Here is a 27,624-nt window from a genome sequence, read left to right as displayed (position 1 = left end):
CGGCCTGCGGACTGAAGGGTCCCAGGTTCGATTCCGGTCAAGGGCATGTACCTTGGTTGTGGGCACATACCCAGTAGGGGGTGTGCAGGAGGCAGCTGATCGATGTTTCTAACTCTCTATCCCTCTCCCTTCCTCTCTGTAAAAAATCAATAAAATATATTTTAAAAAAAAAAAAGAAAGGTTACTGACTTGCTTCAAGGCACAGAGTTAGCAAATGGAAAATCCGGAATGTGAGTTCCAATATCCTTGATTTATATCTCTATCATGCTGTATTCTTGAGCCATTATAATATCTAGCATTCAATAAATGATTGTAAGTTTTCATTTTTAATAGTACTTCATTTACATAATATTTCTGTTAGTAACTATAGCTGTTCAAAACATATCCAGTGTTTGACTTCAATTAAATATACCAGTATACCACTTCACGGATAACTACAAAGCATCAGGCCCAATCTTAAAATATACCTGGGAATAGTTCTTGTCCCTAAGGCCAAATGTAGGGAGCATTTATGTGTGTAAAGCGTCTGTCCCCTCCCCCTGGACCACACCCACCATCAGTGCTGCCAGGACCAGGGTAGAGCCTGCATCAGCTAGCTCTGTAGTGCACATGGAGTGGTTTCAAATAAGCCAGCTCATTTCTGAGTTGCATCCATGTCTCACTACTCTGGCAAGCTGTCTGCAAATAGCTACAGAGAGGGCTCAAAACAGTGAACCAAGTGGCAAATGGCCAGGATACCCTGGAAAGGTGAGGTGTCTGTGCTGGGTAAGCTGGTGAAGTATCCAATACTCACTTCAGACACATCAAAGAAACTGGAAAAAAAGTGATCAATTAAGGCTGACAAATTTAACATACTTTCTCAAAAGTCCATAGGCATATGCCAAAAGTATCTTCTAAGACAATGTACAATGGGGAAAATAGGAAACCAATCATGTGAGAGTAATGGAATGTAATTCAGTTAAGAATGGTAAGCAGAATATCATAAAACATGTTACAGTTAATAACACAAATGCACTTAGAAAGTGATAGTAAATCTCAATAACCTAGACTTATACCAGACAAATCATCAAAAATAAGGTTAGCAAAAGGAAGAAAAAGGTCAGTTAGGAGTCCTGGCTCAGGCAGGCTAGGATCTCAAAAGATCTCAGTCACTTCACTTGAACAACTGCCCTAAATCTAATCAAGTTCTTGTATTTGAGGAGCTCACCCCATCGATCAAGCTAGTTACTGCAACATCACTACGGCATAGATACAATGCTTTTCTTGTTTGCCTTTGCCATTTTATTGATGAGAAAAGCAGGCGCAATAGGGATGGAAGCAAGTCTGCTCAGCAGCAAGTCAGGGACTTCTAAGCAAGTCAAGACCACGCCCAAGTGTCCTACTTGCCCCTTATCAATGCCAAATGCGGCTTTTCCTTAGGAGATGCCATATTCACATACATAACCAACAGAACAAAGCTTTCATTCCCATTTTTCTAGCGATTAAGGGGGAAATGTTACAAGATGAAATTCTAAGTTGAAGATCACAAAGGTAGACCACAAAGCTAACTGAAGTAACCCAACAGTTTAAATTTCTAGCACTATCAAATTCCAAGACTTACCAAATGCCTGCCATTCAACCCACCTAACTTACGCTTTAGGAAGATTCTGTGCAAGTCCTAGCTATATATTATTTCACACACAATAAGTGTCCACCTGTAAACATTAAAAAAAATGACTAAAAGAAAGGTATTTGGTTATATATAAGTAATATATGTTATATATAAGTAATATATGTAAGTTATATATAAGTAATAAGTACACTTGGAATATAAAATTTTCCAAGAAGTCATTGACTATATTGTATTTTGTTGATTTTAAGGCACTAGCAATTTTAAGACATATTATTGCTTTATGAAACACTAAAAATGAAAGATGCTGCCAATTCTAATTGTAAGAAAACGTTCTGATTTGATTAGAATGCATCCTGATGGGGGGCAATGTTCACATGTCAAACAAGCACATCTTAGAACAGACAGAACCTGGCTATCTCCTCCGCTTCCCTGGCACTATCTTATTTTGTCTCCTCCCAAAGCATGTCCTCTTTTCCCCATCTTGCCAAGCTCTCTTCTCTTCCTTTTAAATAAATAAATAGAAATTTTCCTTTAAGTACGACTCTCTCTTCCCTTATTACCACATACTCTCTTCCTGGAAGATAGCATAATAATCTAACCAATTCAACATATTTGTCTAAAGAAGTCTCTAAGTATCACTATGAATCCATATAGTCCGATCCTACTAATAGACAGATTCTGTGTTCTAACAGCACAGTGCACACGGAAAGAGGCCTTCAATAAATGCATTTGATGATAACCTCACTTCCTAAAAAGCTCCTGAAAATTCACTAGTAGAGTCTGTACTTTGCTCAAACATGTGAGAGGGAAAAATGTCTTCTTACCTGGTTTCTAACAACAATGGAGCAGAAAACCATTTTGTCGTAAGAGAGGTTGTAATGGCTTTTGAATCTGCCTTTACTAAGGAAAACAGCCACAGTCCAGTGAATACTATCGAAAGTCCCATTTTACAGCAAACCCCTAAAAAGGAAAAAAAAAAAGTTTTGCTACAAGGAACTGTTTAAACCTCAATCTTAATAGTAAGAGACACAAAATAACATGAATATTACGAAAATAGAAATGTTTCCTAAATATAATGGCCCTACTATGTATATTAAGCATGTCAAACTCGTGAGGCGTGCGGTGTGGCCCGCTGGCCGTGAGTTTGACATGCGTGATGTACATAGTTCAACAGATATTTGCTGAGTGACAGACACGACATGACTACCCACCATAAACTGCTTTCAGCTAAAAGAGTTTAAATTTCAGACTATCCTTTGTGGTTATTTTAGGTCTCTTTTGAGTTTGTAAAGCCGCCATGCAGACCTACCCTGAGCTTGTCAGGTGTAGTATTTGGTGCCTTAGAACTGCTAGCCTCCAAAACTGTAAGACAAATTGTTGTTGTTCTAAGCCACCTGGTTGTGGTATTTTGTTATGGGAACCCTAGGAAGCTAATATGACGGGTCTCGATGTAAACTCAAAGGTAGGTTCTGAAATGAGGAAATGTAAGAACTCAACCACAAAATAAAGAAGCTGAGGTCACTGGTAAATTGGCACAGCCATAAAATGCAGGCCTCCAGGACTCTCAGCAGCAGCCTCCTCCAGCGCACTGAGAGCCTCAGAGAAAGGTCTCCAGCTTCAAACTTCTTTGATCTGATTTTTCATTCCTAATCAGACTTCTGCCTGGGCTATCTGTAAGTCAACATTCAAGTTCCACCCGTAACCTGAAGGGAATGTGAATGTAGGAAACACTAAACCAAACTTGTGCTTCTGAGCATTAATATCTGGAAAGGCAGGTCCCAACTCCTCAATACTGGTGGTAAAATCTATTGTTGGAGGCCCTAGCATGTTTTGCTCAGTGGATAGAGCTAGAACATCGGCCTGTGGACCAAAGGGTGGGTCTGCAGGTTCGATTTTGGTCAACGGCACAGTCAAGGACATGGTCAAGGGCAGGTATCCTGGTTGCAGGCTCCTCCCCGCTCGGCCCAGGCTACATGCAGGAGGCAACCAATCAATGTGTTTCTCTCACATCAATGTTTCTCTCTGTCTTTTCCTCTCTCTAAAAGATCAATGGGAAAGTATCCTCGGGTGAGGATTAAGAAAAAACAACAATAAAATCTATTGTTGGGGAAGAAAGTCCATATTGCAGGCCACCAGTTAATATCTTACTTTTAGAAAAAGCATTATCATTTATGACATCATTCTGTTCATATAACACACAATATCTCTAAAGAGCAAAGGTCAAAAGCAAAATAATTTCTACCAAATAGAAAAGTTGCTTTTACGTGGGTTTTAAGTTGAGGCTCTGCCAGCTTCTTTGGAAACAAAAAATATGAACATCCCATTTACAAGTATTTTTAAGCAATCAGTATTTTCAAAGACTAGGGCTAACCAAACTAGACTTTTGACAATGAAACCTACTAGCAGTGTGGGGGAGGGAGCTGCTGGGGGGCTGGGGTGAGGTTGCAGAGAGGATAATGTAGGGCCCTTTCTTAATCTAGCAGAAGCTACCAACATTTCCCACAGAAATGCAAAGAAGGACACAAACTTTCACAATTTCAGACCACCCCAACTCTCTTAGGGTATTAATAGACACTCTCCCCCACAAGCCTGCCTGATAGAAAAAACAAGGTCATGGAAAAGAGAAAACATTTTAGATCAATTCCTGGGTTTGCTACTTACTAGCAGTTTAACCACAAGCATGTTACCTAATAACTTCTCTGGCCCTTAGTCTCCCAGTCTCTAAAATAGGAGTAACAGTATCTGCCACACCGGGTCCCTGTGAAAATGAAGAAAAGGCATTATGAATATCACTGCATAAAGTGCCAAATACTATAGTTCTAATAAAATACATCATCATGGAAAAAAACTAAAAACTATCTTTAAATTATAGAATAATATATCACCATTATTACATGGCCTCAAAAATATGCCTTGAAAACCTAAACTCTGGCTAGGAAAAAAATAAAAATAAATCCTCCCCAAAGTCACTAAATTTATAACCTGGCAAGAGTATCTGAACTATTAAAACAATAGTATGCGATGGCCATATGCATGACTTTTCCGGAAGGAGTCTAGATGGGTAATCCCCCAAAGGCAGATGATACAGATGAGAAACTGGACTGGACACCCCTGCACAGGGAGCTACAGGAACTGAGGAAGCATCAGCCTTTAATGAGCAATCACTCGGGGTGGAGCAGGGCAGGTGCTTTGCAAACACTGCAGTTCCTTGAGGTGGGAGCAGCCATGTCTACCCTGTTCACCACAGCAACAGCTTGGCAAACAGGAGCTACGCCATGAATATGCTGCATCCGCACTATCACTCCTGCTTATAAATAAGAAAATGGAAGCTCAGAGAGGCTGAGTAATCTACAGCAATGCTTTGAACCCACATCTGCCTGCTTTTAAAAGTTCTCTACCATGTTCTCTCTCCTGGTTCTCTGTTTCACAAGGGATAAGAATTCAAATTGTGCAGAGCCAGACTGAGCAAACAAGGGTAAGACAAGGATTTTCTGGGGACAGAGTCCTTGGGACACAGGAGGCTGAGAGAAGAACAGTTTTAACTGAAACCAAGCGTGTGGGTCTGAAGTTGGGACCAGAGCAAACCATCCAACTAGCCTAACAGATCCATACTTAGGCTGGGCTCCTCGAGAGCCGATAGTTTTGTCTATCACTGTCACATGCCTTGCTTACTGCTTGGAACACGGGAAATTATCAAAATAAAATAAACAAATGCAGGCTTCGTTATTAAGGGTTAAATGAAAGAAACTGGAAAGAAAGAAGAGTGGCACCAAGAGAAAAGAAAAAAAAATTTTTTTTTTTTTTTTAATAAAAAAGAGCAACAGAAGGAGTTCTTGGTTAAAGATGAGAAAGGGAGGAAAGCTACTCCTTCAAGAGCCTTCCAACTTTGGCCCCACTTCCTTGATTCCACAGAAAACCAGAGGAAATGGTGGTCTAGCAGCGGTCACCAACCTTCCGGACCTCATGGACCCCCAGCGGTCCACGGACCACCGGTTTGCGACCGCTGGTCTAGAGAAGCAAAGGTAAGAACCTCACTGAAGTGGACTTTTGTTTGAGGATGCCTTTATTTTACAAGATTCCTTATCACCCTGACCTTATTGGTCTTTAAATGTTTATAAAGATGAATAGTCTGAGAAATAATAGCTGTCAGAATCTGCAATGTGGCATGATAGATAAAAAACATTCTTTAAAAAGTCCTAGGCCCAACCCTGGCCGGTGGCTCACTTGGTTGGAGCATTATTCTGTACACCAGAAGGTTGCAGGTTCACCCCATTTGGGGTGTGTTCAGGGGACAACTGATTTTCTCTCTCTCTCCCGGATTATCTCTCACCAATAGAAATATAGCCTCAGGTGAGGATTAAAAAAAAAAAGTTCTAGTTCTGCCCTAGCAGATTTGGCTCAGTGGATAGAGCGTGGGCCTGTGGACTGAGGGGTCCCAGGTTCAATTCCAATCAAGGGCACATGCCTGGGTTGTGGGCTCAATCCCCAGTAGGGGGCGCACAGGAGGCAGCCGATCAATGATTCTCATCATTGATGTTTCTCTCTCTCTTCCTCTCTGAAATAAATAAAAAAAATTTTTTTTAAAGTTCTAGGTCCAAATGTATCATCTGTAAAATTTACTCTGTGGCCTGTTTTTCTCAGTTTAAATTAAAGACACTATCTCTGGATCTACAATAAGATATCAGAAATATTAAAATTTATAATATGGAAATGCTTTTCACTTTTTGGAAAACAAAAAAGTCATAAAATTCTAAGTCATCACCAACTTTCTCTTCCTCCATTGTTAACCTGAAGATAATACCTAATAAACTCTTAACAACTCACACCCTGCAAGTGCAGAGATGGCCATCCATGTTTCAACATATATCCCAGTAGGAAAAATATTAGGACTTACCCTTCCCTAAAAATAACTTCACTTCTCCAATAATTAAACTTAATATACGTGTATACCTATTACAAAGCCATTTGTTGTGAACCATATAAATCTAATTTCTGATACAAGTAGTTACTATTCATCTCAGATGAAAATGATCACAGGTAGCTGCAGAAAAGAAGTCTAATAGAATTCTCTTTAGTTCCATTTATTCCCCTGATGTTAAATGTGCAGTGTAAAGGTGACATACTACTGTACAACACAATGTTCATTTCCTTTAATAAAAAAAAAATGACTTTCAGCTAAGTCTATCAAAAGCAAGCCAAATAGAAAGACTACAATCATCCCAAATTTTGTAATGTTGCTAAATAGCTATTTAAAATGCCTTCAAACCCCGACTAAAACTAGCCAGCAAGTGCATGGAGGATGTTGCCAAAATAGTGTAGCACAAAATATGCTAGTTCTCAAATCTGGCAAGAAATGCAAAGAGTCCGGCCAAGGAACAAGAACAGTTCACATCCACAACCTCTGGGCCACAGCCACAGACCTATTACTCTCCCGGCAGGTCACACACTAAAAGTGGAACCGATCACCCAGCTTTCAGCCAAGACACCCTTCTATTAAATGAAAACGGCAACCGATGTGCATCATCCAAACAGAAGTCTGTACAAGGATCAAGCTGTTCTCCAATCGGAGTCCTGCAAACTGCGGGTTCTCAGCCCGCAGGCCAGGCGCCGTGTAAACTCCTGCCGGGCACGTGCGTCTCGGAGCCCTTCGCCGAGGCTCAAACCGCTGCAGCGCCACGGCCGCGCGCAGGAAGGACGCTGCACGGAAGCCCGCGACGGGTGCGGGGGGACACGGAGGGGAAACTGAGTCAGGGAAGAAGCGGAAGCTCGGGTGACAGGGCAGAGGGGCACCTCGCGCCCCATAACCTTCCCGTCCGCGAGACCTCCCCGCGCCAGCCCGGGGTACCTGTCACCTGCCGCGCAGCCGCGACACCAGACAGCTCGCGTACCCTTCCGGCCCAAGCAGGGGCCGCGTTCCGTCCGCGGCGGCACAGGGACGGCGCCGGGGCGGGGCTGGGGGCGGGGACGGCGCCGGCGCCAGTGAGCGGCCGACACGCGCCTTCCTGCGGTTCCGCTCGCCAGCCGGCCTCGCTGAACCAGAGCCCGGCAGCCGACTGCCCTTTACTTCCGCTTCCGATTGGCGAGACCCAGAGGACTTCCGGCGACCGAGTCATGGCCGGGAAGCCCAGAGTGTCGCGCGGCCGCCATCTTGTCCCGAGGAGGCCCCGCCTTCGTCCGGGCTCCCGCGCGCGGAGCGCGGCGTCTCCGCGGGAGGGAGGGAGGAGGGACGGCTGCGGAGACCGCAGGCTTTGCCGGGGAGGCCCTTGGGAGAGGGCTTAGCGCTCTTTCCGTCTTAGACTCTGGAGCGGTTCAGCGTCCACTCCGTGGACCTTCTGTTTAAAGCACCTTTGCACGCCCTGGCCGGGGCGCGGGGCTGGGGCATCGCCCGCACGCGAATCTAAAAGGCTGCGGTTCCTTGAATTCCTGGTCTCGGCACAGACCTAGGGAGGGGTTCCATCCCGGCCCTGCGGGAGGCAGCCGCGCAATGTTTCTCTAAAAACATATCCTCTAGCGAGGATTAAAAACAAATTTTTTTTAAAGCCCAATAAAGAAAAAAATGATAATATTTCAGAATATCTTAGTCATTGTTTGAAACCACAAGTTTTGGTAGCTCCCGTTTCAGGAAAAGGAAGACTTCTTAAATTTTATGAAGAATTTTATAAAATTTAATTTTATACTGGCAGTAGCAACTTAATCTACAGGAATTACTTTGTCCTTTGAATTATTTGTTTATTTGACAATATAAATCACTGTAAAATTGTTTTAGAATATGTGACACTGGGCAGATCATTTTACCCACCCAACAATGAATATGGCTTTAGAGGGTATATTTTTAACTATTAAGTCAAAGTGAACTAAAAACCAAAAATAGATTTAAAAGTACATAAAAGGTGCCGGACCAGTGTGCTCGGTGGTTAGAGCTTCACCCGCACACGGCAGGGTCCCAGGTTGGATTCCTGGTCAGGGGCACCTACCTGGGTTGCAGGTTCCTGGTTGGGGGGGGGGAGGGGGAGGGGGTGCCAAAATACGTGTCTCTCTCACATCAATGTCTCCCTCTTCTCCCTCTCCCCTCCCTCCCTCCCTTCGTTCCACTCTCTAAAAATCCTCTGGTGAGGATTAACAAAAAAAAGTACATAAAAGGTGTTAAAATTTTCACTGGCTTGTTTGTATAACACAAACCCTTCCCCAGAGAATGCCAAAACAAGGACCGAAACACTTTTCCTTCACCTAACAGTTGTATATATGGACTGTGTTTAAGAACTTAAGAGCTGACTATTGGCTTTTCTGTTCCTTACTAGGACAAAAGGAGTTAAAAATGATTTTAAGGAATGAAAATACATGTTTTAATATTCTTGAGTGAACTTTTTTGTTAGTAGCTTTACATTGGGTTTTTTTTTGCCGCTGTCTAAATGACTTCATACGACGCTTCCAATAAAAAACAAAACAAGAGCCGAAACCGGTTTGGCTCAGTGGATAGAGTGTCGGCCTGTGGACTGAGGGTCCCGGGTTCGATTCCGGTCAAGGGCATGTACCTTGGTTGCGGGCACATCCTCAGTGGAAGGTGTGCAGGAGGCGGCTGATCGATGTTTCTCTCTCATCGATGTTTCTAACTCTCTATCCCTCTCCCTTCCTCTCTGTAAAATATCAATAAAATATATTTAATAAAAAAAAAAAAAAAAACAAGAGCCGAAACCGGTTTGGCTCAGTGGATAGAGCGTCGGCCTGTGGACTGAAAGGTCCCGGGTTTGATTCCGGTCAAGGGCATGTACCTTGGTTGCAGGCACATCCCCAGTGGGTGGTGTGCAGGAGGCAGCTGATCGATGTTTCTCTCTCATCGATGTTTCTAGCTCTCTATCCCTCTCCCTTCCTCTCTGTGAAATATCAATAAAATATATTTTTAAAAAAAAAAGACACAGTTTTTAGTTCACATTACAGAGCTGATATTTTTACTTTTTTTTAATTATTATTATTTAACTTTGTCTTCTGCTCTGTGATACATAAACACCACAGTTGACCCCAAGAAAGGATGTACTGAGCAGAAACCAAGATGGCAGCATAGGTAAGCACCTAAACTGCTAACTCACACAACAATTTCAAAACTACAACTAAAAGACAGAACGGACATCATCCAGAACCACAGGAAAGCTGGCTGAGTGAAAATTCTACAACTAGAAGGAAAGAGAAAAGCTCACAGAGAATTGAGAATACGGCAAAGGGTCTTTGTGCGCGCAGAGAGGAAGGGCGGCTGAGAGCCTGGCTGACTTTCTCTGGCGGAGGGGGAAGGAAGCCCCCGACCGCACAGAACCCCAGTTCTAACTACACTGAACCCCAGTTCCAGGTGAGCCCCTGGGGACCCACGCTCTTGTGGGGGGAATCTGGACTCTCGGGTGGAGACTCAGGAGCCGGGGAAGGCAGAGGTCTGAAGGCGCACGCGTGCCAGTGCGCACAAAGGCTGCGGAGGTTGCCACAGGCTTTCCCTAGTGGAAGGGAGTCAGAAGCTCCTGACTGCACTGAGCCCCAGTTCTGACTGCACTGAACCCCAGTTCCAGGCGAACCCCTGGGGACCCATGCTCTTGTGGGGGGAATGAGGACTCTCGGGCGGAGACTCAGGAGCCAGGGAAGGCAGAGGTCTGAAGGCGCGCACGTGCGCGCAAGGGCAAGGCTGACAGGAAGCCAAGACTGTCTGCTCCGCCCTGAGACTCCACCCCATCCAAGCTGAGCACAGAGGCTATTGCAATTTGGCAAGTCTAATCCTATAAGGCTGTCCCCAGCACCGAACTTCTCCCAGCATAGACACAGCTGATCCTTACAGCCAACTGGCCTGGAGGTCAATTCTTCCCAGTGATACCATCAACAATCAAGACTTAACTACAACAAGGCTGTACACACAGTCCACAAAGGGGTGCACCAAGAGTGTCCACCTCAGGTTAACTGGGGAGGCCGACCCCCTGGGCCATATAGGAAACCTAGCACACAAATATACCCTACCAACTCAGGGAAGCAGTGAAAATGCGGCGTCAAAGAATCAGATCACAAATGAAAGAAATGGAGGAAAACAAACGACTGGATATAGAATTCAAAACCACGGTTATAAGGCTTTTCCAGAATATCCTAGAAAAGGCCAATAAATATAACGAGACCCTCGAAGATATGAAAAAGGACCAACTAGAAATTAAACATACACTGACTGAAATAAAAAATATTATACAGAGACCCAAAAACAGACTAGAGGAACACAAAAATCAAGTCAAAGAATTGAAATACAAAGAAGCAAAAAACACTCAACCGAAAAAGCAAAAAGCAAAAAAAAAAAATCCAAAAAGTTGAAGATAGTGTAAGAAGACTCTGGGACAACTTCAAGCGTACCAGCATCAGAATTATGGGGGTGCCAGAAGAAGAGAGAGAGCAAGATACTGAAAACCTATTTGAAGAAATAATGACCGAAAACTTCCCCAACCTGGTGAAAGAAATAGACTTACAAGTCCAGGAAGCGCACAGAACCCCAAACAAAAGGAATCCAAAGAGGACCACACCAAGACACATCATAATTAAAATGCCAAGAGCAGCCAAAACCGGTTTGGCTCAGTGGATAGAGCGTCGGCCTGCAGACTGAAAGGTCCCAGGTTCGATTCCGGTCAAGGGCATGTACCTTGGTTGCGGGCACATCCCCAGTAGGGGGTGTGCAAGAGGCAGCTGATCAATGTTTCTCTCTCATCGATGTTTCTAACTCTCTATCCCTCTTCCTTCCTCTCTGTAAAATATCAATAAAATAAAATAAAATAAAATAAAAAAATAAAATGCCAAGAGCAAAAGACAAAGAGAGAATATTAAAAGCAGCAAGAGAAAAACAGTTAGTTACCTACAAGGGAGCACCCATACAACTGTCAGCTGATTTCTCAACAGAAACTATGCAGGCCAGACGGGAGTGGCAAGAAATTTTCAATGTGATGAATAGCAAGAACCTACAACCAAGATTACTCTACCCAGCAAAGCTATCATTCAAAATTAAAGGGCAGATAAAGAGCTTCACAGATAAGAAAAAGCTCAAGGAGTTCATCACCACCAAACCAGTATTATATGAAATACTGAAAGGTATTCTTAAAGAAGAGGAAGAAGAAAAAAGTAAAGAGAAAAATTATGAACAACAAATACACATCTATCAAGTGAACCTAAAAATCAAGTGAATTAAAAACCTGATGAACAGAATAATCTGGTGAATAGAATAGAATCAGGGGCATAGAAAGGGAGTGGACTGATAATTCTTAGGGGGAAAGGGGTATGGGGGGTTCATGAAGAGACTGGACAAAAATCATACACCTATGGATGAGGACAGTGGGGGGGAGGTAAGGGCAGAAGGTGGGGTGGGAACTGGGTGGAGGGGAGCTATGGGGGGAAAAAGGAGAAACAATTTTAATAATCTGAATAAAGATTCATTAAAATAAAAAAATAAAATAAAATAAAAAACAACTTATGTGGAAAAAAAATACTCAATAGGCAAAAATTAAAAGCATTTGGCTTAAGAGCAGAAACAAGACAGGGATGTCTGCTTTCACCACTCTCACATTTTTTTTCACCACTTTTATTCAACAAAATACTGGAAGTCCTAACCACAGCAATCAGAAATGAACAAGAAATAAAAGGCATCCAAATTGGATAGGAGGAAATAAACTCATCATTCACAGATAACATGATATTGTACATAGAAATCCTAAGGACTCCACCAAAAAACTTCTAGATCTAATAAATGAATTTGGCAAAGTAGCAGGATACAAAATTAACATCCAGAAATCAATGGCATTTTTATACACCAATAATCAACTCACAGGAAGAGAAACTAAATAAACAATCCCATTTACCATTGCAACAACAACAACAAATAAGATAATAAACTGAAAATAAACTTACCCAAGGAGGTAAAAGACCGATACTCAGAAAACTACAGGACATTGAAAGAAGAGATAGAGGAAGACATAAACATATGGAAGAACATACCATGTTCATGGATTGGAAGAATTAATATCATTAAAATGTCCATACTACCCAAAGTAATCTACAAATTTAACCCAGTCCCTATTAAAATACCAATGGCATATTTCACACATCTATAACAAATACTCCAAAAATGTATATGGAACCAAAAAAGATCCGAATAGCCTCAGCAATCTTGAGAAAGAAAAACAAAGTTGGAGGGAACCACAATACCAGATTTCAATTTATATTACAAAGCCATTGTAAACAAGACAGCCTGGACCTGGCACAAGAACAGGCATATAGGTCAATGGAACAGAACAGAGAACCCAGAAATCAACCCAAGCCATTATGCTCAATTAATATTTGGCAAAGAAGGCAAAAACATACAAAGGAGTAAAGACAGTCTTTTCAGTAAATGGTGTTGTGCCTAGCCAGTTTGGTTTAGTGGACAGAGTGTCCGCCTGCAGACTGAAGGTTCAGATTCGATTCTGGTCAAGGGCACGTACCTCAGTTGCAGTCTCCTGGCCCTGGTTGCGGGTATGCGGGAGGAAACCAATTGATGTGTCTCTCTCACATCGGTGTTTCTCTCTATCTCTCTCTCTCCCTTCCACTCTCTCTAAAAATCAATGGGAAAAATATCATTGGATGAGGATTAAAAAATAATAAAAAACATAAAAATCTTTTAAAAAATAAAAATTAAATGGTGGTGTGAAAATTGGACAGGTACATGCAAAAAAATGAAGGTAGACCACCAATTGACACCATACACAATAATAAACTCAAAATGGGTAAAAGATTTAAATGTAACTCCCAAAACCATAAAAATTCTATAAGAAACTATAGGCAGTAAAATCTCAGACATCTCATGTAGCAGTATATTCACCAATACATTTCATAGGGCAAGAGGAACAAAGGAAAAATTAAAAAAATGGAACTACATCAAACTCAAAAGCTTCTGCACAGTGAAGAAAACCACCACCAAAATAAAAAGGGAGCCCACTGCATAGGAGAACATTCGCTAATGATACATCTGGTGAATGGTTAATTTCCAAAATATACAAAGAACTCATACAACTCAACATTAGGAAGACAAACAACCCAATTAAAAAATGGGTAAAGGGCCTGAATAGACACTTCTCCAAAGAGGACACACAGATGGCCAAGAGACATGGGAAAATGCTCAAAGTCACTAATCATCAGAGAGATGCAAATTAAAACTACAATAAAGTATCACTTCACACCTGTCAGAATGGCTACTGGCAACAAATCAACAAACAAGTGCTGGGGAGGATGTGGAGAAAAGGGGGCGTGCAGGAGGCAGCCAATCAATGATTCTCTCTCATCATTGAGGTTTCTATCTCTCTCTCCCTCTCACTTCCTTTCTAAAATCAATAAAAATATATTTAAAATAAAATAAAATTTAAAAATGAAGTATTTCTAAAAAATCAGCTTAAAGAAAAAAAAATTATGTGGAGCCTTGTTTATTCATAGGCCTGTGTGCCATAAATACATACATTTGTCTTAGACTGGTTGCTTTCTAGATTTACCCACTGCACCTGATGCAAAAAAACTGGAGTCCCTATTAAGAGAGTACTTGGGTGACCGTGAGCCAGGCTGAGCCAAGCAGTCCCGAGTCTATCTGCAACGCGACGGACGTCACATGGATCAATGTGGGTGGTGGGGGGAGGCTGGTGGACAGAGGGATCAGACATGGTAATTAAGCAGGGCATTCCTGCCCAAAGGACGCCAGGGGCATCCGTGCACTCAAGAAAAGTAACTGTGACTGAGAAGTGAGCCCCATTCCCCAAGCAGCTGGGGTTTAAGGTTCCAGAGCTTAAATTATTTACAGGGCTCCCTCTAGAGACCAGCGTGTGTCCCTGACGCGTGTGTTGGGCAAGAGCTGAACTGCACATGTTCTCTTTAGGATGGTCTCTCCTACAAAGGGGTCAGCTGCAGGAGATTCAGAAGTGACCTTTGAACACCACTGGAAGACGTCATTCTGATTTTTGAGGGAGGATAGAGTCCCCCTGTGTTGGCAGGCAGAATGGGAGTGCTGGTGCCTAGGAAAAACACAGGGAGGAAAGATTCTAACTCCTAGGAAGTGGCAGACAGCACACTGTGGGGGTGGACGTGACCCATATGGCCACTGGTCACGAGCAATGGATATGTGGGCATCTTGGGTCTAGAAGGCCTTGTATGGTGCTGGGGGTCTAAATATGAAATGATGTGGCTAAGGAAGTCACAAAAGTAAGCCAGACTCCCTCGGGAGGAAAGAGCAGGCCCACAGGGCCAGGAACTGAAGGGTTCCCATTCGGCCCTGTGATGATGTTAGGACATCAGCCCCTTGGGAAACCTCGGCCCTGGGTGGTTAAGGCACCTTCTTCCCGCTGGTCCTCAGGAGCCTGAAGTCATGCCTGTGAGTCTGCTTCCCAGCAAGTCCCAGATAGGGCCACCCCCTCCGCTGCTCTGCAGGGGCATATGCGGTAAACAAAGAGGCAGCCTTTGGGAAGATGTCAAATCAGAGTTAGAACCACAGGGGTCCTCAGTGGAAAGAAACTGGCTAAAGGCATCTTGGTCATAACCAAAGGATAGAAGCTGAAGGAACAGATAAGAAAAGAGGCAGTTCATGTGTGGTGGAGGCAGGATCTGAGACTGCAACACAGCTGGAGAGATTTTCTTAACTGTGTATCTGGCACAGATCCTCTGACATTCTCAGAAAAATTGTTCTTAACTAGGTAAAATAAAATACACAGGGTTACAAAGAAAACAAATTATATACAAACACTAGAGGCCCAGTGCATGATATTTGTGACTGGGCGGGGGGGGGGGGGGTGGTGTCCCTCAGCCCAGCCTGCACCCTCTCCAATCTGGGACCCCTCAGGGGATGTCCGACTGCCAGTTTAGACCCGATCCCACACAGGGATCGGGCCTAAACCGGCAGTCAGACATTACTATCACAATCTGGGACTGCTGGCTCCCAACCGCTTGCCTGCCTACCAGCCTGATCACCCCCTAACCACTCCCCTGCCAACCTGATCGACGCCTAACTGCTCCCCTGCCTGCCCGATTGCACCCAACTGCCCTCCCCTGCAGGCCTGGTTGACCCCAACTGCCCTCCTCTGCTGGCCTGATCACCCACAACTACCCTCCCCTGCCGGCCATCTTGTGGCGGCCATCTTTGACCACATGAAGGTGTGCCAGGGCCAGCCTGACAGGTTGAACCGGGCTGAGATAGGGAGGTGGGAATTGAGAAAAGAAAGAAAGACAGGAGAGCGGGATTGGGAGGACTACAGGTCATCGAGAGACTGCAGCAAGTTTATTAACTGCGTAATGCCTTTTATACACAAAATACTGAATAGGTCTATCAAGAGGAATGTATTCTTTGTTCCTCTTAATCTCTAAGGGAGAGACAGAGCAGAAGGACAAATTCTCAGTACAGCAAATCTCAGTAAATAGTTACAGACCTCTTGGTAAGCTATGAAAGGTTGCTCTCATTCTACTGATAACCGCCATCCAAACAAGTCTGGGAAAACTATGTGGGTAGGGGACAGCCTTGCTAGTCCCTTCAGGTGGAAGGACCGTGTCTGCTTACACCTGCTCTCCAACAAAGGTGGCCATCTTTGACCACATGGGGGCAGCCATCTTGTGTGAGGGTGTGATGGTCAATTTGCATATTACCTCTTTCTTATATAGGTGGTTATTATCAAAATATATATGTAAAACAAATCTGTGCATAGTAATGCATGTGCTTCTTTATTAATTTATTAAATAACAAGTTTTGTCAGTAAATTTAGTAACCAATATGTATCAATACAGTGATGCTTGCAATTTGTATTTTGAGGAAACACTGGTGACAAAGTTATGCTGCCTTTGATATCACTAAAACACATTACTTCCACTTATAAATCAGGGAAACAACAATGATCAGGTAAACATCAGTGAAAATGAACATGTGCCTTTTCTCATTGAAGTTCACAGACCCTGTAAATTCTAACCCAGACTCCTCTCTAGAACACTGCTCTAGAGTCATTTTCATAAGAAACTCAAAATCTTGGAGGCCGTTTCTTTCCTTAGCACCTCCCCTAAGAATGGTGGCGCCAGAGTTTCTCCAAGTTTCCTACTGGGAGTTTCTAGTTCAACTGGCTTGTTTCAGAACTGGGAGGCAAAATCCTTCCTTTTTTCTAGCTTCATATATCTCAAACACGTTGACCTATGATGATAATAAGAAGTGCACCTTGCATTCAGACTCAGTGCTCATACACACAGCAAACAAAGATTTCACAGAACAATGCCCTACATGTATAGTATACAGTTTGCTAGGGCTGCCATCACAAAACACCACAGACTGTGGCTTAAACAGCAGAAATTTATTTTTCCACAGATCAGGAGTATGGAAGTTCAAGATCAAGCTCAGTGGGTGGTCTCTTCTGAACTCTCTCCTTGACTTACAGAGGCTGCTTCTCACCATGTTCTCACAGCCTTTCTTCTTTGTGAGTGCATCCCTGGGGTCTCTGTCCTAATCTCTTGGTATTATGAGGTCACCAATCCAAATGAACTAGAAGGCACCCTAATGCACTCATTTTAATTTAATCACCTCTTTAAAGGCCCTATTTCCAAATATTGTCACATGTTGAGGTATTGAGAGTTAAGACGTCAACATATTGAATTGGGAGGAGGATCCAAGATGGCGGCATAGGTAAACACCTAAACTGCTGCCTCGCACAACAATTTCAAAACTACAACTAAAAGACAAAACGTCTATCACCCAGAACAACGGTAAAGCTGGCTGAGTGGAAGTTCTACAACTAGAAGGAAAGAGAAAACAGCATTGAGAGGTGCACAAGCGCTGAAAAACTGAGGTATGGAGGCGCGCGAATCGGGCTGGCGATGGGCGACTGGGAGCACTGCTTTTTTCAACCCAAAGGGAGACAAGCTCCCGATTACTCCAAACTCCAGTTTCTGGGGAGACATGGGGGACCCAAAATCCTACGGGGAGAAGCTGGACTGTCTGCCATTGGGTCAGAAAGTGAGGGTGGCTTGCTTGCAGGGCTGCACCCAGGAATAATTGTTTACTGTGTTGGGGTGCGGGATGCAGGGACGCGGTCGGAGACACAGAGCGGGCTAACTGGCAGCCATCGCTGTTTGCCACGCCCTAGCCTAGTCACACCCTGAGATCCCGCCCTGCACAATCAACAAACGCACCCAAGCTCCAAGCAGCGGCTTTAGCATATGAATGACCTGCCTTATCGAAGCTTAACCTAGCAAACTTGCAGCCCGGGTCAGACAGCTTCAAAACCTCCAAACCCCAAGCAAAGAGGAGAAAACTGTAGTTCTCGCTGTAGCGCCTGCTGGGTAGCCTCAGACAGTAGCTGACCTGCACCCCATTGGAGATCCAGAAGCCAGTGTACCTAGTGGTCAGTGTGAGACACCAGATTTCAACTCCTCACATCCAAAAGTGACACATTCAAGAGGCAGACTCAGTGAGCACCAAAGCCCCACTGAAACAAGTCCTGCACCATAAGCCTGTCTCCAGCACAGCAGTTCTTCCATTATAGACACAGCAGGTCCTCACAGCCAATTGGCCTGGAGGTCAATTCCTCCCAGTGTACCAACAGCAATCAAGGCTAAACTACACCAAGACTTTGCACTCAGCCCACAAAGGGGTGTACCAAAGGCGTCCACCTCAGGTGATTGGGGAGGCTGAGCTACTGGCCCCTATAGGTCATCTACCACACAAAGCCACTCCATCAACACAGGGAAGCAGCAAAATGCGGAGACAAAGAAACATGTCACGAATGAAAGAAATGGAGGAAAGCAAACTACTGGACAACATAGAGTTCAGAACCACATTTATAAGGTTACTCAAGAATCTTCTAAAAACTGCTGAAGAACTTAGTGAGGCCTTTAAGGATCTTAGTGAGAATGCCAAAAAAATGGAAAAGGACCAGTCAGAAATTAAGCATACACTGTCTGAAATAAAGAATATACAGAAACTCAACTTAGATCAACGTACCCCAAGAATCAAACCAAGGATCTGAAATATGAGGAAACAAAAAACACCCAACCAGAAAAACAAGAAGAAAAAAGAATCCAAAAATATGAAGATAGGGTAAGGAGCCTCTGGGACAACTTTAAGCGTACCAACATCTGAATTTTTGGGGTGCCAGAAGAAGAGAGAGAGCAAAATATTGAAAACCTATTAGAATAAATAATGACAGAAAACTTTCCCTACCTGGTGAAAGAAATAGACTTACAAGTTCAGGAAGAACACAGAACCCCATACAAGAGGAATCCAAAGAGGACCACACCAAGACACATCATAATTAAAATGCCAAGGGCAAAAGACAAAGAGAAAATCTTGAAAGCAGCAAGAGAAAAATGGTTAGTTACCTACAAGGGAGCACCCATACGACTGTCAGCTGATTTCTTGGCATAAACTATGCAGGCCAGAAGGGAGTGGCAAGAAATATTCAAAGTGATGAACAGCAAGAACCTACAACCAAGATTACTCTACCCAGCAAAGCTATCATTCAGAGTTGAAGGTCAGATAAAGAGCTTCACAGACAAGAAAAAGCTAAAGGAGTTCATCACCACCAAACCAGGATTACATGAAATGCTAAAGGGTGTTCTTTAAGAAGAGGAAGAAGAAGAAAAAGGTAAAGATAAAAATTATGAACAACAAAATGACATCAAATACATACCTACCAACAAGTGAATCTAAAAATCAAGTGAATAAAAAATCTGAAGAACAGAATGGACTGGTGAATATAATAGAATCAGGGACATAGAAAGGGAGTGGACTGACAATTCTCAGGGGAAGGGGGTGTGAGGGGTGTGGGATGAGATTGGACAAAAATCTTACACCTATGGATGAAGACAGTGGCGGGGGGTAAGGGCATGGGGTGGGGTGGGGAATCAGGTGGAGGGGAGCTATGGGGGAAAAAAAAGAGGAACACCTGTAATAATCTGAACAATAAAGATTTATTTAAAAAAAAAAACATATTGAATTGGGGGGTATACAATTTATCCCATAACATATAAAGTAAAAACATAACTATATTCATATAAAATATTACTTATTAATATTTAAATGTATCAAGCAAACCCCCCCAAAATTAGGAAAGGTTTTTTATATGTTGCAATGGATGCGCTTCTTTAGTATAGTCTGAAACACTTAAGACAATACAATATACACAGCTGATACACTGTCAAGCCTTTTTTAATTTTTATTTTCATCAGATATGAGTTGAAATTAGTAGTTCACACTAATAAATCATTGAAAACAGTTATGACAATAATAATACATTCTTTTCACTTAATTGAATTTTTTCTCATCCTATTCCATGTCTTATAGACATCCATCAATGTAAATAAGAAATCAGGTTCCAAGTTTAATTCACTGATGGATGTTTTACCTAAGCACTTTTCTTTAACATTCCAATTTTTTCTTGTGGAGAGTAATGAACAAAAGTTTGAGACAGATTATGTGAGATGTAAAAATATCTCTAATTGTATTTGATCAAACTATCTTCATTGTAACATCTTCTTTATATTATGTCTAAGACAACTACTTTTTTATTTATTGTAAAAAATATCTTTTGAGCCCCAAGTATCCTGAACTTGTGGTTTCAAATTTAGTTTAAAAGAACACCAAGCCCTAGCCAGTTTGGCTCAGTGGTTAGAGTGATGGCCTGTGGACCAGGTTCCATTCTGTACAAGGGCACGTACCTCGGTTGCAGGCTCCAACACTGAACTGGTCAGGGCACATGTGGGAGGCAACCAATCGATGTGTCTCTCTCACACCAATGTTTCTCTCTTTGTCTTTCCCTCCCTTCCACTCTCTCTAAAACAATAAAATTTAAAAATAAATAAATGGGAAAATATCCTTGGGTGAGAGTATTAAAACAAAAAAAAGAAGAGGATGTGTTTGTGAGGGGGGGCAGGAGGTCAAGATGGCAGCAGAGTAGAGTAGGTGAGTCTTTCTTGCAACTCCTACAAGAACAAAACTGGAAATAAAACTAAATTGGGGAATATTCACGCTGAAGACTAGCTAAAAAGAAGACATTTAAACAAGGAAGTGCAGAAACCATCTTGAGACTAGTAGGAAGGGCGTGGTCACAATGGGGCTAGAACAGTTCTCAAGAACACAGGCCCAGGTTGTGGAGGGATATCTCAGCTGTGGGGTGTTCCCTGAGAGGAGTGAGGCTTGGACTCCATGCTGGACTCCTCTGCCCCTAGCCCCAAAGACAAGAACAACAACCCACATAGCATCCTTTGTCAAATATTAATTGACCATAGAGACATGATTCCAAGCTCTCTGTCCTGTTCCATTGATCTATATGCCTATTCCATTTGCATTTATTATAATTGTTGATAAATATGTGTTTAATGCCATTTTATTATTTATACTAGAGGCCTGGTGCACGATATTCATGCACGGTGTGTGTGTGTGTGTGTGTGTGTGTGTGTGTCCCTCAGTCAGGCCTGCACCCTCTCCAATCTGGGACCCCTCTCACAATCCAGGACTGCTGGCTCCCAACTGCTCACCTTCCTGCCTGCCTGATTGCCCCTAACCGCTTCTGCCTGCCAGCCTGATCACCTCCTAACCACTCCCCTACCAGCCTGATCGACACCTAACTGCTCCCCTACTGGCCCAATTGCCCCTAACTGCCCTCCCCTGCTGGCCTGTATGCCCCTAAATGTCCTCCCCTTCAGGCCGGGTCGCCCCCAACTGCCCTCCCCTACCGGCCCGATTGACCCTAACTGCCCTCCACTGCCAACTTGGCTACCCCTACCTGCCCTCCTCTGCCGGCATGGATGCCCCTACCTGTCCTCCCCTTCAGGCCAGGTCGCCCCCAACTGCCCTCCCCTGCTGGCCTGGTCACCTCTAACTGTCCTTCCCTGCCTGCCTGGTCGCCCCTAACTGCCCTCCCTTGCCAGCCTGGTAGCCCCTAACTGCCCTCCCCTGCAGGCCTGGTCACCCCTAACTGCTCTCCCCTGGTGGTCTAGTCACCCCCAACTGCCCTCCCCTGCAGGCCTGGTCCCCTTCAACTGCTCTCCCCTGCAGGCCTGGTCCCCACAACTGCCCTTCCCTGCTGGTCTGGTCGCCCCCAACTCCCAACTGTCCTCCCCTGCAGACCTGGTCCCCCTCAACTGCCCTCCCCTGCAGGCCTTTTCCTTCCCAACTGCCCTCCCCTACCAGCCTGATTGCCCCCTAAATGCCCTCCCCTTCTGGTCTGGTCACCCCCAACTGCCCTCCCCTGCAGGCCTAGTCCCCTCCAACTGCTCTCCCCTGCAGGCCTGGTCCCCCCAACTGCCTTCCCCTGCAGGCCTGGTTCTCCCCAACTTCCCTCCCCTGCAGGACTGGTCGCTCCCAACTGCTCTCCCCTGCTGGACTGATTGCCCCTAACTGCCCTCTCCTGCCAGCCTCGTGACCCCTAACTGCCCTCCTTTGAAGGCCTGGTCCCCCCACAACTGCCCTCCCCTGCAGGCCTAGTCACCCCCAACTTCCCTCCCCTACAGGCCTGGTCGCCCCTAACTGCTCTCCCCTGGTGGTCTGGTTGCCCCCAACTGCCCTCCACTGCAGGCCTGGTCCGCCCCCCCAACTGCCCTCCCCTGCAGGCCTGCTCACCCTTAACTGCCCTCCCATGCTGGTCTGGTCGCCCCCAACTCCCAACTGCCCTTCCCTGCAGGCCTGGTCCCCCCAACTGACCTCCCCTGCAGGCCTTTTCCTTCCCAACTGCCCTCCCCTGCAGGCCTTTTTTTCCCAACTGCTCACCCCTGCCGGCCTGATTGCCCCTAACTGCCCTCCCCTGCTGGTCTGGTTGCCCCCAACTGCTCTCCCCTGCCTGCCCAGTTGCCCCTGACTGCCCTCCCCTGCCAGCCTGATTGCCCCCAACTGCTTTCCCCTGCAGGCCTGGTCACTCCCAACTGCCCTCCGCTGCAGGCCTGGTCCCCCCGCCCCGCCCCGCAACTGCCCTCTCCTGCAGGCCTGGGTCCCCTACAACTGTCCTCCCTGCAGGCCTGATATCCCCCAACTGCCCTCCTCTGCCGGCCCAGTCACCCCTAACTGCCCTCCTCTGCAGGCCTGGTCCCTCCCAACTGCCCTCCCCTGCTGACCTGATTGCCCACAACTGCCCTCTCCTGATGGCCATCTTGTGGCGGCCACATGGGGGCGGCTATCTTGTGTGTTGGAGTGACGGTCAATTTGCATATTGCCTCTTTATTATATAGGATTTTTTATCTTTTCATTCCTTCTTTTCTTTTTTTTTTCTTTTTTTTAAAATATATTTCTTTATTGATTTTAGAGAGGAAGGGAAAGCGAGAGAGAGATAGAAACATCAATGATGAGAGAGAACCATTGGTCGGCTGCTCCTGCATGCTCCCCACTGAAGATGGAGCCTGCAACCTGGGCATGTGCCCTTGGCCGGAATTGAACCCAGGACCCTTCAGTCCACAGGCTGATCCTCTATCCACTGAGCCAAACCAGCTAGGGCTATTCCTTCTTTTCTAAAAAGATCCTTTATCCTTTTTTTGTAATATTGGTTTTCATGGTGATAAACTCTTTTACCTTTTTCTTGTCTGGGAAGCTCTTTATCTGTCCTTCAATTCTAAATGATAACTTTGCTGAGTAGAGTAATCTTGTTGGTAGGTTCTTGCTTTTCATAACCTTTTGAATATTTCTTGCCAATCCCTTCTGACTTACAAAGTTTCTGTTGAGAAATCAGCTGACAGTCTTATGGGTGTGGGCCTCTTTGGGTTCATCTTGTTTAGGACTTTCTGTGCTTCCTGGATTTGTATGTCTAGTTTCTTCATCAGGTTAGGAAAGTTTTCTGTCATTATTTTTTTCAAATAGGTTTTTGTTCCTTGCTCTCTCTCTCTCTTTCTCTCTTTTTTTAATATATCTTATTGATTTTTTACGGAGAAGAAGGGAGAGGGATAGAGAGTTAGAAACATCAATGAGAGAGAAACATTGATCAGCTGCCTCCTGCACACCCTCTACTGGGGATGTGCCCACAACCAAGGTACATGCCCTTGACTGGAATTGCACCTGGGACCCTTCACTCCACAGGCCGACACTCTATCCACTGAGCCAAGCCGGTTAGGGCCTTGCTCTCTCTCTTCTTCTTCCAGCACCTCCAGATGCAAATGCTGATATGCTTAAAGTTGTCTTAGAGCCTCCTTAGACTAACCTCATTTTTTTTAATCTTTTTTTTCCTGTTTGATGGGGTGTTTTCTGCTTCTTTATATTTCAAATCTCCGATCTGATCCTCTGCTTCATCTACTCTACTGTTAATTCCCTATAATGTATTCTTCATTTTAATTAATGTCTTCTTTATTTCTGATAGATACTTTTTATGTTTCCTATCTAAATTTTCATGTTTCTTATCTCTTAGTTGAAGTTTTCTTAAGTTCATCTACTCTTCCCCTAAGTTCATTGATCATCCTTATAACCAGTGTTTTGAACTTTTCATCTAGTACATTGCTCATCTCCATTTTCTTTAGTTCTTTTTTCTGGGGTTTTGTTCTCTTATTTCATTTAGAATATGTTTCTTTGTCTCCTCATTTTGGCAGACTCCCTGTGTTTGTTTCTATTCATTAGGTAGAGCTGCTATGTCTCCCAGACTTGGTAGAGTGGCCTTCTGTGGTAGGTGTTCTGTAGGGTCCAGTGGCACAGCCCAATCACCCAAGCTGGGAAGTCCTGGTACCCTCCACATGTAGGCTGTGTGTACCCTCCTGTTGTAGTTGAGCCTTGATTATTATTGGCATGTCAATAAGAGGGATTTAAAAAAAAAAAAAAGAGGGATTTACCCCCAGATCCATCAACTGAGAGAACCGACCCCAACTATAGCAGAAGATCTGCTGTGCAGGGAGGGGCTGACCTCACAGAACAGGACTTGCTTCAGCAGGTCTTTGGTGCCTGATGAGTTGGCCTCTTGGTGTGTCACTTTTGGAGATGGTTTGGTGGTGCTCCAGTATGGTTTGAAGCTGTCCGCTGGGTGTGCTAGCTCTGAGGCCTCCTGGAAGGTGGAGGCCCAAGTCAGACACCACCTCTGCCCTGTCCAGAGCCACAGGGCATAAACTACAAAGCAATATGAAGATGGCTGCTTCTTATGCTGGGCTTGGAAGTGTCTAGGAGAGGCCAACCTACAAACCCAATCCAGCTGCTGCTAGTGCTGGGCTGAGGACCATTTAACAAGAGGTACAGGGCATGCAGAAGCCATGTGCTACTTGTTTGGAGTTTGTGATTTTTGGAAAAGTTTGCAGCATGAGTCAATACATGCCTTGTATGGAAAAACCACTGGAAATGGCTTGGGTAGACCTTCAAGTTGGGTGGAACAGGGTCTCAGGGAATCACCAGGTTGGGGCAAACATTATTAGCCAGGTTGCAACCCTCCAGGCTTAGAGACTGGGTTTATAATTTGTTCTAACCATTAACCTTTGTTGTTTTTGTTTTTGTTTTTCCATAGACATGTCTCTTATTAAATACCTAATTGCTTTCTTACACAATATAAGCGTCATCTTGGGAGCCCATACACATCACCACCTTCTGGAATGAGATGCAATGGTTTAACTGAACTGACTTATTTTCAGAACAGAATGATTAGTACAATAAAATATGGAGCAATCTACCAACTCAGTTTCTGGAATATGAAACTTTTAATTCCATTTCAAAGGTGAGACTGAGGAGGACCAAAGTTTTGCCACCCCAAAATATGCCTTTTGGGATATTGATTTTAAACTGATTATTAAGAAACAAAAGACTCATGAAGAATCATTGACCCTCCCCTTACCTGCCCAAAGGAATTTAGATAGAAAAACCTGCTTAAAGAAAGGGAGCTACCACCTTAGCATCACAATAGAAACTAAATATAGCAGACAGGGAGAAATCTAGGCAAGGCTGTTTATGGACCTGCCCTCTCTGTCCCCTTGCTTTTGGTGGCTCAGCATGTTGTTTGCCACATTTGCTGTGTCTTGTCTACCTGCGCATTGCCTGCTTTCCCTTTGAAATCTCAGACCCCTGCCTTTCTTCTCCTTTGTCCAAAATAGCGTAGAAGCCTCAATTGTCCAATGTGTCTTTGGGTCTCATATTCTTATGGCACCCCACATGTACATCTGTTACCAGAGGGCTACCTGTGTCAGAGGGACTTTCCCCTCCTCAGTTCTTTTTCTTCTTTTTTTTTTCCCAACTCTGATTTCATGTTTTATTTTCTGGAAACATTCTATGTCTTCCAAGTTCAGAAATAAAAATAATATATTTAGCCCTTAACCCTCCTCGGTTCTTGACACGCTCATAAGAAAGAATCCAGACAAGTGACAGAAAGCAGTATTGAAGCATAGCAAGCAAATTTATTAAAAATGCACTTGTCATAAAGCACAAGCAGGCAACAGCTAGTCTGAGCGACCCGGTAGGAAGGGATTTTTTCCCTATAGGTTTCAAGGATCCCCTGCCAGGTATCTTGGGCAACAGACTAGATTTCAAGGTCCCCCTTTTACATTGTTGTGGCTTTTCCCAGGATTTATGAGAACATCTGGCAATTTTTATCTTGGCAAGTCCCAAGACTGCTGACTTCTTTGTTCAGTGGGTGAGATAAACTCCCCTTTCACCACCACCCCCTTCTTCTCCTCCTGCCCTAGCAGCTATCTATTCTGCCTAACACATCCATAATAAATTTTGGACATTTTCATTAAAACGAAAATTTTTGTTGCTAAAAAATGCTACCTATTATCTGAGTCTTCAGCAAGTCTTTTTTTTTTAATTTTATTTTTTTTAATTGTTTGAAGTATTACAAATAGTAGTACATATGTCTCCTTTATTTTTCCCCCATTGACCTCCCCCAAGCCTCCCCTACCCCCCAGTACATGCCTTTACCTACCCCCTCAGTGTCTTGTATCCATTGGTTATGCTTATATGCATGCGTACAAGTCCTTCGGTTGATCTCTTACAGCACCCCCCCCCCCCAACCTCCCCTGCCTTCCCGCTGTAGTTTGACAGTCTGTTTAATGCTTCTTTGCCTCTGTATCTATTTTCCCCCCCATTTCTTTCCTTTAAAAAATCTTGCCTCTGCAGACTAGAAATAAACATATAGTAACAAAAAACGTTTGAGTCCCAATTTCAATGTCCAACAGTCTGAGTCCCCGTTTCAATGTCAAACAGTTTCTTATGTGTACATCTCAGCAATGATATCTGGATGGTGGGCACATGGTGGCAATGTGTCTTCAGCAAGTCTTAATCTTTTTGTTGATGAAGGGTCTTGACTTGATGAAAAAGCAATAACTGTGAAGTGCAATAAAACAAAATATGCCTCATCTTATACAGAGACATCACCAGATATTCCCCCTTATTCTCAGTTTTACTCTCTAAGGTTTTATACTTACCTGTGGTCAACCGCGGTCCAAAAATATTAAATGGAAATTCCAGAAATAAACAATTTGTAAGTATAAATTGTGTGCCATTCTGAGTAGCATGATGAAATTTCATACCATCCCATTCCATCCCAACTGGGTTGTGAATCATTTCTTTGTCCAGTGTCTCCACACTGTATACAGGGTGGGACAAAAGTAGGTATATAGTTGTTCTTATGGAAAAGAATACAATAATTAGTAAATTACAATACAAAAATAATCTTTGTGTTTTGTGTACTCACAACTATAAACCTACTTTACCCCACCCTGTGTGCTAGCTGCCCATTAGTCACCCGCCAGCTGCCTTGGATGTCAGATTGACTATTGTGGAACCGCAGTGCTTGTGTTTGTGTGACCCTTATCTTACTGAATAATGCCTCGAAGAGCAAGGGTAGTGATTCTGACAATTTGAAAATATCAAAGAGAAGCCGTAAAGTGCTTCCATTAAGTGAAAAGGTGACTATAGTACAAGATATTTTGAAAGAAAGACCAAATTTATATAACAATACAGTATATTGTTATAATTGTTCTATTTTATTATTAGTTGTTGTTGTTAATTGTTTATTGTGCCTAATTTATAAATTAAACATTATCATAGGTATACATGTATAGGAAAAAACAATAACACTTATAGG

The 27,624-nt window shown here is 43.8% G+C and overlaps 1 protein-coding gene across 5 annotated transcripts in view; it reads right to left on the bottom strand.

Annotated features, from left to right (window-relative positions):
- UGGT1 (UDP-glucose glycoprotein glucosyltransferase 1) overlaps positions 1–7,788 on the bottom strand; it is a 200,882-nt gene extending 193,094 nt beyond the window's left edge. For 2 of the 5 annotated variants that reach the window (XM_080670463.1, XM_080670466.1), the window contains exons 1-3: positions 7,458–7,663; positions 4,300–4,370; positions 2,437–2,572 (exon numbers count right to left, since the gene is read on the bottom strand). In XM_080670463.1, the coding sequence (XP_080526589.1) occupies positions 2,437–2,558 (122 nt within the window). In that variant the 5' untranslated portion in view covers positions 2,559–2,572; positions 4,300–4,370; positions 7,458–7,663. Of the gene's footprint in view, positions 1–2,436; positions 2,573–4,273; positions 4,371–7,457 lie in introns of all 5 variants that reach the window. The other 3 variants (XM_080670465.1, XM_080670464.1, XM_080670467.1) reach the window with 3 other exon arrangements.
- Between the last annotated feature and the right edge of the window lie 19,836 nt (positions 7,789–27,624).

Source organism: Plecotus auritus (genome assembly GCF_963455305.1).
Source record: "Plecotus auritus genome assembly, chromosome: 5".
Lineage (NCBI taxonomy): Eukaryota > Metazoa > Chordata > Mammalia > Chiroptera > Vespertilionidae > Plecotus > Plecotus auritus.
This window is presented reverse-complemented; position numbering and strand designations above follow the sequence as displayed.